The sequence below is a fragment of the Cervus elaphus genome, chromosome 20 (assembly GCF_910594005.1).
Source record: "Cervus elaphus chromosome 20, mCerEla1.1, whole genome shotgun sequence".
Taxonomy (NCBI): Eukaryota; Metazoa; Chordata; class Mammalia; order Artiodactyla; family Cervidae; genus Cervus; species Cervus elaphus.
Genome location: NC_057834.1, coordinates 66,685,839 through 66,706,016, shown reverse-complemented (window position 1 = coordinate 66,706,016; position 20,178 = coordinate 66,685,839). Strand labels below are relative to the sequence as shown.

The 20,178-nt window shown below is 37.1% G+C and overlaps 1 protein-coding gene and 1 non-coding gene across 3 annotated transcripts in view; one reads left to right on the top strand and one right to left on the bottom strand.

Annotated features, from left to right (window-relative positions):
• The window catches only part of FRRS1 (ferric chelate reductase 1), a 53,012-nt gene that overhangs the window by 15,705 nt on the left and 17,129 nt on the right, over positions 1-20,178 (bottom strand). For both annotated transcript variants that reach the window (XM_043877916.1, XM_043877915.1), the window contains exons 5-8: positions 19,504-19,651; positions 16,011-16,193; positions 10,834-10,932; positions 9,530-9,677 (exon numbers count right to left, since the gene is read on the bottom strand). In XM_043877916.1, the coding sequence (XP_043733851.1) occupies positions 9,530-9,677; positions 10,834-10,932; positions 16,011-16,193; positions 19,504-19,651 (578 nt within the window). The remainder of the gene's footprint in view (positions 1-9,529; positions 9,678-10,833; positions 10,933-16,010; positions 16,194-19,503; positions 19,652-20,178) is intronic.
• Positions 5,858-5,964, top strand: LOC122678429. Its single transcript, XR_006336103.1, has one exon. It is a non-coding gene; the product is annotated as a U6 spliceosomal RNA (small nuclear RNA).

The window sequence follows — 20,178 nt, the reverse complement described above, 5'->3', positions numbered from 1 at the left end:
TGTGTATCAAAAAAATTAAAAAAAAAAAATTAACAAAAGAAAGCTAGGAAAAAGTGGTCCAGCTAGATATTTATAAAACTCTTCTAAATAATCCTTAGGATACATAGGAAGTCAAAACTAAAATTACAAACGTTTTTAAACAAATAACAATGAAGGCACTTTATATCAAAACACAGGCAATGTAATCAAGGTACCATTCAAAAGTTTTTAATCGTTCTAAAGCATTTTCTTAAAAAAATTTAAGAAAACTTTGAAGTAAATAATTTAATTCAAGATGCATTTAAAACTACAAAACATAACCTAGGAAACCAGAAAAGAAGATGGATTAAAAATACATGAATGAAATTAACAAACTAGTAAGTCTAAAAATGAGAAAAATTAATTCTGTAAAAGCCAATAAAATTGAGTTTTTTATAAATCTGACCACAAAAAAATAAATGGGAAAAAAAAGTCACAAACAATATTAGAAATGAAAACAGTGACACAGCTGCTGATATGAAGATATCCCTTAAAATTATATAAAAATGCTATATACAACATTAAGTCAGCCAAAAATATTTCAAAATCTAACTGAAGTGAATGAATTTCTAAGAAAATCTAGAATTACAAAAACTGATCAAAGTAGTAGCAAATCTGGAGAATAATAATAAAATTTTATTTAATTAGTCAAATATTTCCATCCCTAAGTCTCAGGCTGTTATGTGAATGAGTCCTATCATACAATTTAAAAAATTTTTTAACTTCAAAAATTCATATTTATTTAACTCTTCTTGAGTTTTTTCTATAAGATTAGCATAACACTGAAACCAACATGAGGCAGGCATGCACACACAAAAAAACACACACAATCCCACAACCACACACCAAAAGCATTTATGAATATAGATGCGAAAAGCTTAAATAAAACATTAGTGAATTATATTAATCTGCATTAAGGGAATAATAGGACATGACCAAGCACTTTCATCCCAGGAAAGTGAGAATTGTTCACTGTTCAGAAATATACAAAAGTAACGATAAACTATCATCTCAGTTGCTACCTAAAGGACAGAAGATAAAATTCAGCACACACCCATGACAAGAACTCTTTGTAAAGGTAGGAACAGAATAATTCCTAAACACAATAAAATATATCCCCCAGAAAAATACAATAAACAGGACACAATACTGGATATTAGAAGCAATCCCATAAAAATCAGGGATGAGACAAGAATGCTTGCCATATTACACTGTCATTCCACACTTTTCTGGGAGAAGTAAGATATGCAGTGAAACAAGAAAAGAAAGAAAATGAGGGCTACTAATGTCAATTCCAATCATAAACCCAATAAGATTTTTAGTGAAACTTGACAAATCATTTCTAAACTTAATCTAGAAGAGAAGATACACAAAGAGGAGGCAAGAATTCCTAAAAAAAAAAAAGAAGGCTAGGAGGGGAATCATGTTTTATGAAAACTTACAACCTATTATTCAAACAGTACAGTAATAGACAAATAGATCAATGGAAGAATAAATTAGAAATAATGTGATTTACTGACAGTTTTTAGTGTATGATAAAGAGCCTTTAGAAACAGTAAAGAAAAAATGGACTGTTCAAAAACTAGTGTTTGGACACCTGGTTATTCATTTGGTGAATACAATTATATCATGTCTTGTTATACCAGAGAAGATCAGAGATAAAACAGAAAATGAGAAGTTTTTATAGTGAATACCTAGAGACTAGTGTCAAGAAAAAGGAGACAATAGCTATCAGAAGTTACAAAAATGTCAAATAGAAGATAATGAAAAAAAAAAAAACTATTGAAAATGACAAGGAAGGCTTCGAAGAATCTAAAAATATTGCATTAGTACAGTGGTAGTGATAAAAACCAAGCCACATTCTGAACAGCCTGAGAGTCAAGTTGGAAGAAAAGTGTTTTTAAACTGAAGTACCGTGGAGCCATGGACTAACATGAACTTAACCTTCATTAAAGCAGAGATCCATATAATTTGGTGTTTCATTGCGTGGCTCCATTATAAATTTGGTGTTTTGCTTTAAGGGACACCGAGTTCATGTTTAGCATCCTGATGGCTCAATGGTTAAGAATCTGCCTGCAGTGCAGGAGATGCAAGTTCAGTCCCTGGGTCAGGAAGATCCCCTGGAGAAGGAAATGGCGACTCACTTCAGAATTCTTGCCTGGATAATCCCAGGGACAGAGGAGCCTGGCAGTCTACAGTCCATAGGGTCACAAAGAGACAGACACAACTGAGCATATGCATACCATGCTTTCACTTCACTTCCTACAGTATTATTCCTAAATTCCCAAAATAATAGGTCATGTGATAATGGGGTCTCTGCTTCATTAATTATTTAAGTTGGTAGATTTTCTAATTGTGAATAACTTATTTACGCAGATGAGTTCTGTCTTTCAGTTCAGACTCAGCATTTCACATGATGGCTTATTTCACGATAAGACAAAGCTTTCTGCGGGTAAAATAGCAATTAGAACAAGGTTTTAAATAGGTTTTACTAAATATGACAATATTTTTAACTCTCAATTATCTTTTGTTTTCTTCTGACCCCTTTTCCTAGGTGATTTCTCCCATTGTGGGTCATTTCTCAAATTTTTCTTCTTAAAGTAAAATATATATCTTGTTTTTTTTTTCACTGATCCAGTTTGTAAATGTGTGCTGAAAAAAATCAGAATATATTTAAATAAATAGAATAATTTATTTACAGAGAAATTTACCTCACTGACATTGTGTTATACATTAATTCCATTTGTTACTACTGTGCAAAACAACCTTGTTTACAAGGGAATTGGGTAAACATTTATACCATTTTTTTCACTGCATTTAGCAGACATGAATGTTTAATAGTCATGTAATCATCATGATTTAGTAACTTGGAAGAATAGCTATGACAAACCTAGACAGGGTATTAAAAAACAAAGACATCACTTGGCCAACAAAGATCCATATAGTCAAAGCTATGGTTTGACTTAGTGACTGAACAGCATGATGTAAAGAAATGTGACAATATTCAGCTATCTGCTTTCTGAATGTTCCAAATTCTAATCCACAAGCACTGTTGATACCCAGAAAAGAGAGCTAAATTTCCTGTGAAAAGGTAAAAAAATAAAACAACTCAACAGTTAGAAAAAGAACAGAAAGATAGCTATATGCCAGCTTAACACCAAATATAAGGATAACAAGAAAAATTAGTAGAAAATGAAAATCTGAAAAGTTATCTGAAATCTGAAAACATTAAGCAATTTCATCTGTATATTAATATTGATCACTTTTACTAAATCACTTTTGCATATTTGGATGAAGAAACTGGTTAATTTTTCTGTTTTTACTAATAACGTAGTGTCCTTTGGAGCTTGACACAGTCTGTAAGAATCACCAGAAGCTTCTGATTCAGCATCACATTCCCTCTGACCTTCAGTCTGCATTACTAAACAATAGAGCTTGTCAAACTTGCCCAGGACGACCTTGTTCTATTTATGTTTACATGGGTTACAGAGATATGATTACTCTGAAAAATGGTTTCAACCTCACAAAGTCTCACTGTTTTTAAGCAGAGTGCAGCATATAAATGATCCACATACACATGACAAGACAACAAATGGACTGGGACAATGGACTGGTTCAAAATTGGGAAAGGAGAACATCAAGGCTATATGTTGTCACCCTGCTTATTATTTATTTTATACGCAGAGTACATTACATGAAATGCCAGGCTAGATGAATCACAAGCTGGAATCAAGATTGCCATCAGATATGCAGATGATACCACTCTAATAGCAGAAAGTAAAGAGGAACTAAAGAGCCTCTTGATAAGGGTGAAAGAGGAGAGTGAAAAAGCTGGCTTAAAACTCTTCAAAACATTCGAAAAACTAAGATCATGGCATCTGCTCCTATCACTTCATGGCAAGCAGATAGAGAAAAAGTGGAAACAGTAATAGACTTTATTTTCTTGGGCTCCAGAATCACTGAGGATGGTGACCGCAGCCAAGAAATTAAAAGATGCTTGCTTGTTGGAAGGAAAGCTATGATAAAGCTAGACAGTATATTAAAAAGCAAAAACATCACTTAGCCAAAAAAGGTCCACATAGTCAAAGCTATAGTTTTTTCAGTAGTCATGTATGGAGGTGAGAGATGGACCACAAAGAAGGCTGAGCATCGAAGAACTGAAGCTTTAGAATTTTGGTGTTGGAGAAGACTCTTGAGAGCCCCCTGACAGCATGGAGATCAAACCAGTCAGTCCTGAAGAAAATCAACCCTGAATATTCATTGGAAGGACTGATGCTGAAGCTGAAGCTCCAATACTTTGCCCACCTGATGCGAAAAGCTGATTCATTGAAAAAGACCCTGATGCTGGGAAAGATTGAGGGCAGGAGAAGGGGGCAAAAGAGGATGAGATGGTTGGATGGCATCACTGACTCAGTGGACATGAGTTTGAGCAAACTCCAGGAGATGGTGAAGGACAGGGAAGCCTGGCGTGCTGCAGTCCGTGGGGTCACAGAGACAGACACAACTGAGCTACTAAACAACAACAAAACCAACGAAAGCAACAATGACCTGTGGGGCAACTGTATTTTGTTCCCCAACACAAAGGAACTAAAAAATGAATTCCCTGAACTGATAATGTCCAGGTTGGTTTGTTTTGTTTTGCAGTTTGGTTTGGTTGCTTTGCACTCTACCAGTTAAAAAGAGAAATGTCTGTGGTTTATGTATATGTTTGTTAATAAACATATTCATGTACTATCATTTTAATACATTGTGAACACTTAAAATAGAAATTTTTAGTGAGATAAAATAAATCTAAATAGAAAGTTCTAGCATTGTTTTCTGTATCCCCTGGACTATCTTACAACATGTACACCTTCGTTGGAAGAACACTGTTCTAAAGCACTAAGTTATCAAACCACAGTATACAGAACAATCACCTGAAATGCTTGTTAAAATGCAGATTCCAAGCATAAACAACAGAGATTCATTGAGTCTGGGATGGAGCTCAGGAATGTGCATTTCAGCAGTCATTCCAGGTGGTTCTGAAGCAGGTTATTTGATCCCCACACTTTGGAAAATACCACCAAATATGATAGAGTCTCTCCCTACCATGCCATGAGCATAGCAACACCAGCAGAAGAGGGAGATAAAACAATGCTCTATCCTGCACATGTATCATCCACAAACTCGGTTTTTCCAGGAAAATACTAATCAATTAAAATACTGTTTCTATCAGAAAATGCATTCTAATTTCTACAATGCTGGCCTAAGAAGAAACAGTTGTCATCACCATACACCCAAAAACACACATAACTTATAGTACAATGGAATTCACCAATTTAAATGACACTGTGGTACATGTGTACAATGGAATATTACTCAGCCATAAAAAGGAATGCATTTGAGTCAGTTCTAATGAGGTGAATGAACTTAGAACCTATTGTACAGAGTGAAGTAAGTCAGAAAGAGATAAACATATATCATATATTAATGCATATACATGAAATCTAGAAAGATGGTACTGATGAATCTATTTGCAGGGCAACAATGGAGATGCAGACAGAGGGGACAGACTTATGGACACAGAAGATGCAGGGAGGAAGGAGAGGGTGGGACAAATGGAGAGAGTAGCAAGGACACATATACACTACCATATGTAAAACAGCCAGTGAGAATTAGCTGTATGACCCAGGAAGTTCAAAGTGGTGCTCTGTGACAACCCAAAGAGGTGGGCGGTGGGAGCAAGATGCAAGAGGAAGGGGAAATACGTATACCTATGACTGATTCATGCTGATGTATGGCAGAAACCAACACAATATTGTAAAGCAATTATTCTTCAATTAAAAATAATAAATTTTTAGTGCTCGCTTCGGCAGCACATATACTAAAATTGGAACGATACAGAGAAGATTAGCATGGCCCCTGCGCAAGGATGACACACAAATTAGTGAAGCATTCCATATTTTTTATAAAACTCCTAGAGGAGAACATAGACAAAACATTCTCTGACATAAATCACAGCAGGATCTTCTATGACCCACCTCCCAGAATATTGGAAATAAAAGCAAAAATAAACAAATGGGACCTAATGAAACTTCAAAGCTTTTGCACAACAAAGGAAACTATAAGCAAGGTGAATAGACAGCCCTCAGATTGGGAGAAAATAATAGAAAACGAAGCAACAGACAAAGGATTAATCTCAAAAATATACAAGCAACTCCTGCAGCTCAATTCCAGAAAAATAAATGACCCAATCAAAAAATGGGCCAAAGAACTAAACAGACATTTCTCCAAAGAAGACATACAGATGGCTAACAAACACATGAAAAGATGCTCAACATCACTCCTTATCAGAGAAATGCAAATCAAAACCACAATGAGGTACCATTACACGCCAGTCAGGATGGCTGCTATCCAAAAGTCTACAAGCAATAAATGCTGGAGAGGGTGTGGAGAAAAGGGAACCCTCTTACACTGTTGGTGGGAATGCAAACTAGTACAGCCACTGTGGAGAACAGTGTGGAGATTTCTTAAAAAACTGGAAATAGAACTGCCACATGACCCAGCAATCCCACTTCTGGGCATACACACTGAGGAAACCAGATCTGAAAGAGACACGTGCACCCCAATGTTCATCACAGCACTGTTTATAATAGCCAGGACATGGAAGCAACCTAGATGCCCATCAGCAGACGAATGCATAAGGAAGCTGTGGTACATATACACCATGGAATATTACTCAGCCATTAAAAAGAATTCATTTGAATCAGTTCTAATGAGATGGATGAAACTGGAGCCCATTATACAGAGTGAAGTAAGCCAGAAAGATAAAGACCAATACAGCATACTAACACATATATATGGAATTTAAAAGATGGTAACGATAACCCTATATGCAAAACAGAAAAAGAGACACAGATGTACAGAAAAGACTTTTGAACTCTGTGGGAGAAGGCGAGGGTGGGATGTTTCGAGAGAACAGCATGGAAACTGTATATTATCTAGGGTGAAACAGATCACCAGTCCAGGCTGGATGCATGAGACAAGTACTCGGGGCTGGTGCACTGGGAAGACCCAGAGGGATCGGGTAGAGAGGGAGGTGGGAGGGGGGATCGGGATGGGGAATACATGTGAATCCATGGCTGATTCATGTCAGTGTATGGCAAAAACCACTACAATATTGTAAAGTAATTAGCCTCCAACTAATAAAAATAAATGGAAAAAATAAATAAATTTTTAAAAATAAATGACACTTTTTCTTTTAAAGTATGAACTTTTTAAAAGTATAAATGCAAACTGTTAAATCTCCTAGAAATTTAAGTCATCCATTCAAGCTGATAATCATTCTTGGAGTACCTATGACATTCTGGGCCCCAAAGGAAGTAGCTGGATATGATGAAAAGGTCACAGCATTTGTAACTGGAATCAACTTGGGTTTAACTCCTGAGTCTGCTACTTGTGTGGTTTTGAACAAGTTGCTCCCCCTTTCTAGGCTCTCGTTCTCTTATCTCTACAAACGGGCAATATAATATCTATTCATAAGATCTCTGTGAGGGCTTCCCTGGTGGCTCAGTGGTAAAGAACCCAACTGCCAATGCAGGCTTCAATCCCAGATTCCACATGCTGCAGCGCAGTTAAGCCTGTGCACCACAACTATTGGGCCTGTGCTCTAGAGCCCAGGAACCACAACTACTGAACTCTTGCGCTGCAGCTACTGAAGCCTGCACACCCGTGGACCCAGGCTCTGCAACACGAGAAGGCACCACCAGGAGAACCCTGCATACCGCAACTGGAGAGTAGCCCCCGCGCATCACAGCTGGAGAAAAGCCCACGCCGCAAGGAAGACCCAGCACAGTCAATAAATAAAGAAATAAGTAACTTTTAAAAAATAACATAGAAACCTTAAAAGAAAGTTTGAATAAATTGTATTTCTTTTTTTTTTCCCAATTATTTGTGAGCTCAAAGAGTTTAGGTTCATATTCCAACTCCACTGTTTATTTGTCTGGGCAAATGACCTAACCTCTCGAAGCCTGTCTTCTTCCAGGCGAAATAGGGATAATAATAATGCATATCTTGTGTAGGTTTTTATGAAGATAAAATGAAAACCTTAATGATAGTGCTAACAACTGGCCTCATTAAGTACTAAGTAATTTTACCCATATTATCATTTAACCAAGAAGTTATTTTCAAGCTACATTTGCTGTTGCTGGTGCAAGTAAGAATACATGATTTGCCTAAGATAACCAAGCATATCACCCACCACTAAACCTGCAAATATTCCTAAATTTTCTCTAACGCTGAGTAGATATTTTATCCTGCTTTAAAACCTTTTGAACCTCTACTTTACCTATAGCATAAAATCTAAACAATGTGATAGATATAAACTACTATATACCAAACAGATAATTAACAAGGTCCAACTGTATAGCACAGGGAACCATATTTAATATCTTATAATAAACTATAGTGGAAAGAATCTAAAAAAGAATATTTTTTTTCAGAAATACATATATAGTTTCAAAAAATATCTTAATCACTAGGCTATAAACTAGAAACTAACACAACATTGTAAATCAACTGTACTTCAATTAAAAATAAATAAACCACATGATAGACTATGCAAGGCTTTTCACAATTTACCCAAACCACAATTCTGTTCCTCCTCCTTTATCCCCATTCTTCCCTTCTATGTGCCCAGTGCCTCACCACTCTCAGAGTAGGCCATATGCTCCAAGTTTGGGGATATTAAGTTTGGGAGATGAGTCACTAACTACAACATTACCTTGGCATTTCCTGCAATTCTTCAGAATATCATTAGCTATGACCTTAAACAAAATCTATTTATTCTTTTTAATATGTGTTTCAGTACCTACCAGGGCTGTATTAAAGATAAACTAAACATTCGAACTCATAAAACTACCTTGGGCTACACCTGGCATCAGACTGACTTAGAAGGCTGAGACAGGAAACTCAGCCCGCCTGCAGGGCACCACGAGGCGCCCTTTTTCAAAGGGAGGTCCTATAGAAGCTTGCTCAGCTGTTACGGAGTTACTCCCTTTACCCCTCTCTACCGCCCTGGAGAAAGCTCAGGCCCAAGGAGGTGAGATTCATACTGGACAGGTCATCCACAAGAGCCAGTATCTCCTGCAAAAACCCCACATAGTCCTGCCTTTAGGGGCCCTGCAAGGAAACTGCCAAGGTCACTACATCCAAGAAAGCTCAAAGATACAGCTGTTGATCAGGTATTTACAGTTTTTCCTGGTCCAAATGCAGTTTACCAGCCAGAAATCACTTTTATTGTGTTGCCTTATAACATAGTCAACACTATCTTTACCTGTTTCCAGGGAAACAAAGCTAGAAGGTCAACCGAAGTCAAACTGTCAGGCAAAGATGGAAAAGAGTTTGATAACTCTGTATTCACAAATGCATATCTTTAAAAAAGAGCAATTACCATAGTCTCTCCAAAAAAAGAAGGAAAGGAAAAAAATGAAAGACAAACCTTAAAAAGATAGTTTTTTATCAATATACTTACCATCAGCAGCTGCACCATCTGCTACAAATATGTAATAGCTTGCATTTAGATCAAATCTATTCTTAACCCCAGGAAGGGTAATGTTTCTTCTGAAAGAACACTGCATAACACCATCTGCCAACCTCCAAGCCATGTCCTCAAGAGGATCCTACAAACACACACAATGGGTCTTCTCAGCACATTCCAAATATTTGCTAAAAATAAGATGTGATCAAAATCCTGGACCTGTTCAATTTCCTTTCTCTAAGATCCTCTGTGCATGTTTTGTCTGCAGTGTCATTGTTTTTCCACTTCCTCTTTGAAGAGTACAAGTAACACATTCTCCCAGTTTATTTGTGTTTATCCCACTTGGCAAAAATAGTATTTTTACTACCTAGGCTAGAAACTTTGGCAGATGCACTAACTCCATCTGGCCCCTAATATACAATCAACAACACTAAAGAAATACTTAGCAAGTAATACACTAGTAGCCAAAATGCAACTTGTGAGAAGCTCTAACCTCACAAGAAAGTTATGCAGAGAACATGTCACTAGGTGGTAGCTACTGCCCCTTCGGAACTCATTTGCTTGTCAATTGCCATGTGAAAATGACATTTCTCTACCAGAAATAGGCCACATTTGGCACAGATGTCAACATTGGGCACTTAAGACAATTGCCCAAGACACTGAACCAGCACCTACCATATATATCCACCTCTTTCTCATCAGTCAAGAAATTCTGTGTCACTAACATAAACCTCTTAAAAATCTGTCTGCAAGCTTTTGAAAAAAATGTGGCTGCTTTGACACTCTTAACAAATCATAAAATATTTTTAACAGATGCAATAAAAAAGAATTTAAGAGAAACAAATAAGAATTCATCTTTAGCTAAAAAAGAAATCTTTCCTCTGCTTTCTAAAGCATAGAAAAGGGGCATGGTAACTGTAGTTTTTATTACTGGGCTGTATACTGGAAATTTGCTAAGAGAGTAGATTTCAGCTGTTCTCATCACAAAAAAACAAAAAAGTAACTGAGGCAATAGATATATTTATTAGCCTGATTTTAGCAATCATTTCACTATGGAGAGGAATATAAAAACATCATGCTATATACCTTAAATACATACAATTTACACATATATATAATAAAATGCAGAAAGGTTTCTCCCAGACTATAAGATAGGAGCTCTGCTACCAGGACCCTGTTTGGTCTCTGCTGCTAGCTGCAGGTTTGGAAGCTATTTTGCACCACAACCATGGCACTGTCAGCCATATAGCCAGAAGATGGACCAGCCAGGTAGAGAGTTCCAGAATCTTCACACCTACCCCAGAATCCATTATAGGGTGACTTCTCCCTGTCAAACGGGAAGGTTGTATGTGGACAATCTGATCTTCATGAATACACACATAAGCATCATCATCACCCTGAAAAACAATGGCAAATGAAAAAAAGATCAAGGGAATTTCAACAAGGGAGCATTCTTTATCAGTCTAATTCTTATCTCTCCTTTAATCTCCAATATTCCTTAGCTCTAAAAATTAAATCTTACTTAAAGTGATTATCAGACAGCAGACTGCATCTTTAAAGCACATTTAAGTTATGGTACAAATGAATGACAGGGCTTCCCTGATGGTTCAGCGGTTAAGGAATCCACCTCCCAATGCAGGAGACGTGGGCTCAATCTCTGGGTCGGGAAGATCCCCTGGAGAATGAAATAGCAACCCACTCCAGTATTCTTGCCTGGAGAATCCCATGGACGAGGAGACTGGTGGGCTACAGCCCATTGGGTCACAAAGAGTTGGACCTGACTTAGCGACAAACAACTCTACCACCACCAAATAAATAATATGGATTTTAAGTTATTATGTGTAGTTTTGGTTATTTCATCTATTCTAAATTGTTCTCCATAAACTATCTAACAAGGTCTTTAACCAGCTTTTGTCACTGAATTCCTTAAACAAAACCCAAGACTAACAAGCTATAATTAAAGTCTTGTTAAAAATACCACTACGATATTCTAACATTCGTAAAATTTACAAAAAATTTTAAATTTCTTGTAAAAAGTTCCAGTTTTAACTCTCAAGTACATAACATTAGCAAAGAAGTTCCCTGTTACACATCTTATACTCAAATCAGAATTAGTGCAACTCAAGAAATTTGGAGTTGTCATAATTTAAATCACTACACACTATGGCACACGGACTAACTTTGGCCTGATGCCTGTTCTTGTACTGGCCACAAGCTGAGGATGGTGTTTACATATCTAAGTGGTTTTTTAAGAATGGTATTTCATGATAAGTGAAAATACATTAAATCCAAATTTCAGTGCCTACAGATAAAGTTTGACTGGAACACAGCCACACATACTAATTTACAGCAGTCTGTGGCTGCTTTAGCACTATGAAAGAGCTGAGTAGCTGCAAAGAGACCATGAGGCCCACAGATTCTAAAGTGGTTGCTATCTAGCCCTCTGCAGGAAAAGTTGGCTGAACTCTGATTTAAACAGACAATGTGTATTTTCTAGAATGTCTATCATCAATGAAACAATAGACTTTTCTTGTTATTTCAAACAAAATTTAGTATAGCAAAATGGTTGATTTTGAGGCAAACTGATGGTAAGAAGTCAACTAAGTCATTAAGGCAAATCTCTCAAATACTGGTGAGGTGATGAGGATGAAGGAGAGGTAACTCTCAGTTTTCAAGGCTCACAGTGAGGGGAAGAGGAGGTGCTATGACAGCCTTATGTCCAGGCAGCTGTAGAAACCCCAAACGTGGAGCATGGTAGAACACACATGAGAAGTTCCAACCAAACCCCAGAATTAGACAGAACCTCCTACCCCTGTTTGCTCCTCTCAGTTCCAGCATTTAGAATGCACTCTATAAGAAAATATCAAGTGAGAGAAACAAAGATGACAACATAGTTCTTATGATCAAAAGACTATGTTTTAATAGAGGAGACAATTAAAATAGTACGTGAAATATGATAAAATAGAGGTTTAAACAAAGTGCTATAGAAAGACAAATTAGGTAGGGTCAAAGGATTGAGAAAGGCTTATCAGAAAAGATAGCATTAACTATGCTTCAGAGAATAAAAAATACATGTGGCTAAGGTAGAGCTGCAATTAAGGGAAAGGTTTTTCAAACTGAGGAACTTCTAGGACCAAAGATATAGAAATATAAAAAGTATATGGAAACTTTAGGAAACAGGTAGCACAAAGCTAAAACATATACAGGACAAGGCCAGAAATACCAACAAGCACTTTGAAAAGTTTCGAAAATATGTTAAAGAAAAAAATATTTTCCTGTAACTACTAATGGTTCACCAATGCTTTGGGAGCTAGGATTGAGGTTACCTCAAATGTGGTCTAAAATCATAACCTAAATCTATTGTAAAAATTGCAGGGCATTCTACAAAACAACCAGCCAGAAAAAAAATCAAGAAAAAAGGTAGGGTAAACATTCTAAAGAAAAGGAGATTAAAGAAATATAACAATTAAACGCACCGACTGATAACTGATTAGTCTGGATCAGAGATTTTAAATATATATACACACACACACATATACACATGACTTTATTGGGACAATTAGGGAAATTTGAATATACACTATATTGAATAAAATTATTATATTATATATTTGATGGTGATATGATAATTGTAGGAGAATATCCTTCTTAGTAGATACATACTGAAAAGGAAACACAAAAGTTCATGATAGTTGTAACTTAATTTTCAAATAGTGCAGGGGAAAAAATGTGTGTTAATATACAGTGAAAAAGTTAATCTACACACACACACACAGGGAAAGAGAGAGGGACAAATGCAGGTGAAGGGTTTACTGGTGTTCCTTATACTAGTCTCTCAACTTTCACCTAGGTTTAAAACTTTTCAAAACAAAAAGCTAGGGTGGGTCAAAGAAGAACCTGAGTGGCGAGTAAAAGAGAGGAATCTAAGTCACAACGCTTTCTTGAACACCAGAGAAGATGGTGGCAGCAATGAATGAGATAGTCAGTCCATAAGTTTCCCAGACAGTATCTGAAAAGAAGCAAAAGATCAATAATAGTTACTTTTTTACTATTGTTGTTGATCACCAAGAATGGGAAACACAAAAGGCTGTTAGAAGGGTAGGTAATAAATTCACTTTGTAGATGATGGCCTGTGTTGTCCAGAACACTCATCCGGAAGTAACCACCCAGAAGCTGGAAATTTCAAACTGGACACACAAGAGAGGCCAGCACTGGGAGCATTCTGGAATTTGAGTGTTAAGAAATTATGTACAGAAGAAGACAACACTGGGCAGGGGAAGACAGAGAACAGCGGCTAATACAGTGTGTATACCTGAACACTTTATCTCAGAGAACAAAAAAATATCTAAGATGAGGGAGATGTGTATATTCTGAATTTCAGTTAAAATTCAGATATTAACAAATACTGTTAGAAAAAATATGGAAAGCTGCACGTTCAATTTTAGTGATGAGGTCTAATAGCAAAACAGAACTGCTATCATAATGTACAAACCAAATTGGAAAAAGGTATAATTTAGCTTATCTAATCAGTATTCATACCATCAGATACCTTCGGTATTTGAACTTATAGGACATACTGATAAGAAATCACAGGTCATAAAAATATCCTAAGAATTTAAAAATAATCAAAAATAGAAACAACCATGTTACAAATATTTTTGGTGATGATTTATTACCCCCAATTTAGGCAAACAGGTGTACAGATGATTTTAATCATCAAAGAGGTTTGCTCCATAAATTAACTGCACCTGTATAATTAAGTCTTTTTATAAACATGTTTGATGAGTACTATACTAGAAACATAAGATTTCTAAGTAAGATAAATATATCTCGAATTAGAGGTAAACATTTTTGCGTCACCTATGCCTACAACTAAGAACAGAATTAACTGTTCTACTTGTAGGCTCCTCATCACAGCACTGTCTGTAACAATAGTGTCTTCCTCTGGCTGACAGATTTTATGTGACCAGAAAAGGAAACGTGTTAGTGTACCACTGCAGGGAGTTTGGCTAGGATTCTTTTATTTAAGTGACTAGAATACGATCTAAATGTGTACTCTACCTTACACATGCACCTTAATGAACCTACATTTATTCCAACAAGGCTATCATTGTTAACCCCTGCTGGACTCTTCTTCAGAGTTTCCTTCAAAGCCAGTTCCCTTCACATAAACAGGCCCTACCACCATCTTTCCTTATTGTTTTACAGTCACATTTATTTTTAACCCAGCCTCCTCACGCACTGTATTAATAAGGTTCATTTTTGCCAAAATTGAGAACAAAAGGGTATGCTGTAAGCATAATGGTAATTACAAAAGGAAAAATGGGGGAAATGTTTTGAAGAATTGCAACATCATTTGATCAAGTATAAAATTTCCCATAAAAGCAACTTTAAAAGGAAAAGAGTCACGATTTCTTTTATGGTATTTTTAGAAGCCTATGGGATATCTTCTATCTCATAGGTTTAAGGTATACCCTGTGTTGAATGAAAAAAGATAATGAGTGCATTGTGAAACTACATTTTAAAATATACAGGTCATATCACATATTGCAATGTCATCCACCCCCAAAAAAGTCACATGTGGCCCCCTGAAATATTTGCAGCCAGCATAACAAGGATTACTGCGATTAGCATGCACTTTAAAGGAAAATATTTGTTCTATCACAGAATCTCAGTGTTCCTTTTCTTTTTAAAAAAAATAATGATTTCCTTAAAAAGTGATAAGTTTAAAACCTAACAGGAAGAAAACTCTCAAGAAAAGACTCCTTGCATTTGTTAATGTGGAAATGAGAGGCTTTCTCCATTTGTAGCCAACCCCCTCCACAGTCAGCTCTGCTGGAACAGGATAGACACATGTCCTGGCCTTTAAAGCCTTCTTCCTCTCCTGGGAAATCAGAATGCTAATGCAGGACTCTGTTCTTCCACACCACAGCACAAGGCTGCCACCTACAGAATCTCTTAATCCATTCAGCACTACCCAAGGAGAGAGAAATTTCATAAACCCAGTAAAGAAGCCATTTATGCCTGGAGACACTAGGTTTAATTCCCTGTTGGGGAAATGTGCCATGACCATCAAAACGGGGGCAACAAGAGCAGCAATCCAGGCTGTAGTCACTTGAGAAAACTAGGAGTTGAAGACCATCACAAACAACATGAGATTTTATGAAGAGCAACTTTTTCTTAACTGCACTTCCTGCTTTATCACAGAGATAGAAGTAGATAAAGTGGCAAATCCACTGGAAACAAAATGCTTTTCCTAACTTTCCTCAGGACAGCCTTATTCTTAGAGATATTAATATGGAATGGCTCAACTCAACGCTGTTTAACTGAGAATCCAAGTTAGTTTCTCTGACCTCCCTTCCCATTCCTCCCTAAAGTATGAGAATCTGACTCTGGAACAAATGCTAAACTGCTGTTATCACTCACTCCAGTGACTCTCCATTCATCACCACTGATGTAAGTGAGAGGTACAAACCATCCATCGGTCATGAGAAAATGCCAAGGATAAATAGCCTTTACTGGGACCGCTCATTTCAACCATCACAGATTGGTCATCTCGTGTGAAAGACAAGAAGACACAGGCAAGCTCCTTCTCTGGGTCACAGTTCAAAGGACTCCTGATGCAGAACTTCTTCTTCCCACAGTCTGAAGCATTGAACTAGAAAAATGACAGGGGGGAAAAGACTCTTAATTATCAAACAGGCAATTCATCTCCAATGACAGAAGAGCTGCTACCTTGAAGTATGGGTTTTAACAAGAATACATTTTCATAATAAGGATTCAAACAAGGGGAAAAAGACCACATCCCAAATTAAAAATTGTCAAAGCAGTAGTTAGGTTGTAAACTTTTAAATTTAATTAATATTAATTAAAATTTGGAAGACACAACATTAATTGGACTATAATTACACATGAGTATTAAGATCCCTTTAATACACAGAATACTTCACATTAATTATGTTCTGGAGCAAAGTTTCAAGTAAACTTTGAGAAATTTCTTAGGGAATATTTAAGTCCACATTGACATTCTTGCCTAAAGGATATCCTCTAGCTTTCAGAGATGGAATTTTTAAAAGCAAACAAACAAACCCTTAGCAAGTTTTTATATTTAGATCCTGGACTCTGCCTCTAGAATTCAAGTTCAAGTTTGACATTAAAATAATGTAAGAAAAAAATGGTTACTCCCATATATACCACCGCTCCAAATAAGAGTAATAACAATTTAGTGGGGAAGAAGCAAAAACCATCTATGATGATTTAATTCAGAGCTTCTCGGTGTGGCAAATAAGAAAGACTATTGAAAAATGTCAGCTCTACAATTTGACAGAGCAAACAAACAGTCTTACTGAGTTAGAATGAACTGTGACACCACATTTCAGAAGGGAGCTAAATATGAGTTTAAGTCACTAGATTTAATGGGAACTGTACAGAAAAACTCATCTCTTCTTCTACTCTTCCAATATTTCTGGCCACCAAACAGGTGTGGGCATTTTCCACAATAAGCAATTCTGCAATTCTCTGCAGACATAACTTAGTGTACTACAATTCAACTCTACTCTGACACTATCTACCTGAAATTGGTGTCAGGTCCCACAGGCTAAGAGTTCAGTCCCACAAAACTGCACCCACTTCAGATGCCCATCACAGATGCCAATCACAAGCTCCAGGCTGCCACCTGTACTTCTGAATTGCTGGCCATAAACTGGAGGTTCCCAGCACCTCCTCCTTGAGTTAGGTAATTTACAAAGATGGCTCACAGAACTTGGGAAAATAGTTAACTTACTAGATTACCAGTATATTATAAAAGGATAACAACCCACAAACGGCCAGAATGGAAGAGATGCATAGAGTAAAGTATGCAGGAAGGGGCAGGCACAGAGCTTCCATGACCCCTCTAAGGCACCAGCCTCCCCACACCTCCATGTGGTCAGCAACCCAGGAGCTCTCCGAAACCTACACTTTTGGAACTTTTATGGAGGCTCCATCATGTGGGATGGAGAAGGAAATGGCAACCCACTCCAGTATTCTTGCCTGGAGAATTTCATGGACAGAGGAGCCTGACAGGCTACAGTCCACGGGGTCGCAAGAGTCAGACACAACTTACCGACTAAACCACCACCCCTATCATGTGGGATGAAGGATTATTAGCTCAATTTTCAGCCTCTCTCCCTTCTCTGGAAGATGGCGTCAGTGGGCTGAAAGCAGCAAGCTTCTAATCATGGCTCAGTGTTTTGGGGGACCAGCCCCCATATCCACCAAGAGTCACCTCATTAGAACAAAAGATACCCCATCATTCAGGAAATTCCAAGGGATTTAGCAGCTCTGTATCAGGAACTGGGGTCAAAAGGCCAGCTATTAACAGAAACCAAGCAGAAGCCAATAAATATATATATATATATATTTGTGATTATTATTTCACAGGAACTTAAAGAGAAAGTATAGTAGAGTGGAGAGAACAAGCCACTAGAAGCTAGGAAACAAGAGTTTAGCCTGTCTCTGTTCTCCCCTTTACTCCATTGTTTCATCATGTTTGCTAAAGAACTTACCTCTCAGGGTCTCTTTATCTTTATGCAACAGGGACCCTGAGGTCCCATCTGTCTAGCTCTCTACAAGTGCCAACATCCTGTGACTTTGAATGAATCTCTCCATAATTGGAGATTATAAACTTGATACAGAGATACAATAAAAAATCTCCAACAAGAGCTAATGCCTTTTAAATGAATATAAGAAAAGATAACAATCTTTTTTTAGATTGTTAATAGATTCCTCCTGGGAAGCTCAGATCCAAACTAACTGGGAATCCCCTAAAGCAACTTTAAAATAAATAAACATTGAGACTAAACAAACAGAATTACTGCAAACAACAAATCGGATTGTTTGGTCAAACAAAAGTTCATAATAGTGTAATCAAATGGCTCATCACGTGTTGTGTAATGTGGAAAAGAAGGTAAACAAAACAAGACGCTATATAGGGGCATAGAAGCTTTAGTCTTCCCTATGAGAAAAAAGAGCTATAAAGAGACAGGAAAGTGGAAGGAAGAGAAAAAATGAACTAATATTTACTAAATACCTATTAAGTACAAATCAATCAGAAATCTTATATTCATTCTATTTGGTTCTCACAGTAATATATATGATTCTATAAGAACTAGATATTATTATTTCTCATTTGTAGGTGAAGAAACTGAGACTTTAGTCTCAGTTTTAAGATTTAAGTAATTTGTCCAAACTCAAACAGAAATTAGACGAATCAGAATTCAGGCCCAAATTCGTTCTTCTAACTGTAATAACCTTCCATAAGACATTTTTTGTTATAGTCACTTCTGAATTGAGAAGTCTAATTCATCAGAATTGCTTTCAGTAAAACCGTTCTGATGTTTGTAACATGAATAACCCTTTCCAAGATGTGTTTTTTTAACTGTACTTCTTTTGAATCAGAGGGCCTAAATTTTATAAAAAAATTCTAGCTGATGAGCTTGCAAGAGTTCAACCTGTAGAATTCTGCAGTACTCATTGGCCTTAGTTGAAACAAGAGTGAAGAATTACATCACCGTTTCAAGATTCTACCCCTCACCCACACCCCTCCCAGTTTAGCTGAAAGATAAATTTAGCTTCAGCTTTAAGCTCCCTCTTCAGGTTTGCTATTTGGCTGTATTTTAAAAAAGAAAATAAACCCTGCTTCTTCAGATTTATTTTCAAATGAAAACATATCCACTGCTAGTATAGACTACATGTGAATGTCACAACCACACCTTGAACATGTAGGGTCCTGCACTCCTCATTCTAACCTATAAGTCATAATGTTGCAGTGAAGACTCCCTCCTGACTTCCTGACAGGCATTCAAAACCCTGCTACCAAAGCCCAGGACAGCTACTCCTTTACAAACATCCTCAAGCACAGAACCACAATTTCTAAGGAAGCTGTTCCTTGAGATCGTATTTGATGAAACTATAAAAACTCTACTCACTGATCTGGTTAAATGGGAGACCGGAGGTCCTGTTGGCATGGGTGCCGTTGTGGCTGCAGGTGTTGTAAAAGGAAGTACATTTGGCTGTGAAATTACAGGACCAGGAATCTTCACCCAGTAGATCTTGTACTTCTCAACGACTGTGGCCCTGAAATGCAGTACCAGCGAGATTAGAAAGAACCATGATTATGGCTCATCATAAAGCAAACAAAAAAAAGGTAACTAACTAGGGACATACAACCTAATACAGGTATTTTCTGGATATATTGAGGGTTCAGTTCCAGACCACCACAATAAAGCACATATTATGATAAAGTGTCACAGAATTGTGGGATTTCCAAATGCATACAAAAGTTGTGTTTATACTCCACTGTAGTCTATTAAGTGTGCAGTAGCACTATATCTAAAAAACAACATCTATACCTTAATTTTAAAATTGTTTCATTTGCTAAGTTGTGTCTGACTCTTTGGCGACTCTAACCCACCAGTCTCCTCTGTCCATGGGATTTCCTAGGCAAGAATACTGGAGTGGGTTGCCATTTCCTTCTCCAGGGGATCTTCCTGACCCAGGGATCAAACCCATGTCTCCTGCATTGGCAGGCAGATTCTTTACCACTGAGCCACCAGGAAAACTCAATTTTAAAATGCTGCTGCTGCTGCTAAGTCGCTTCAGTC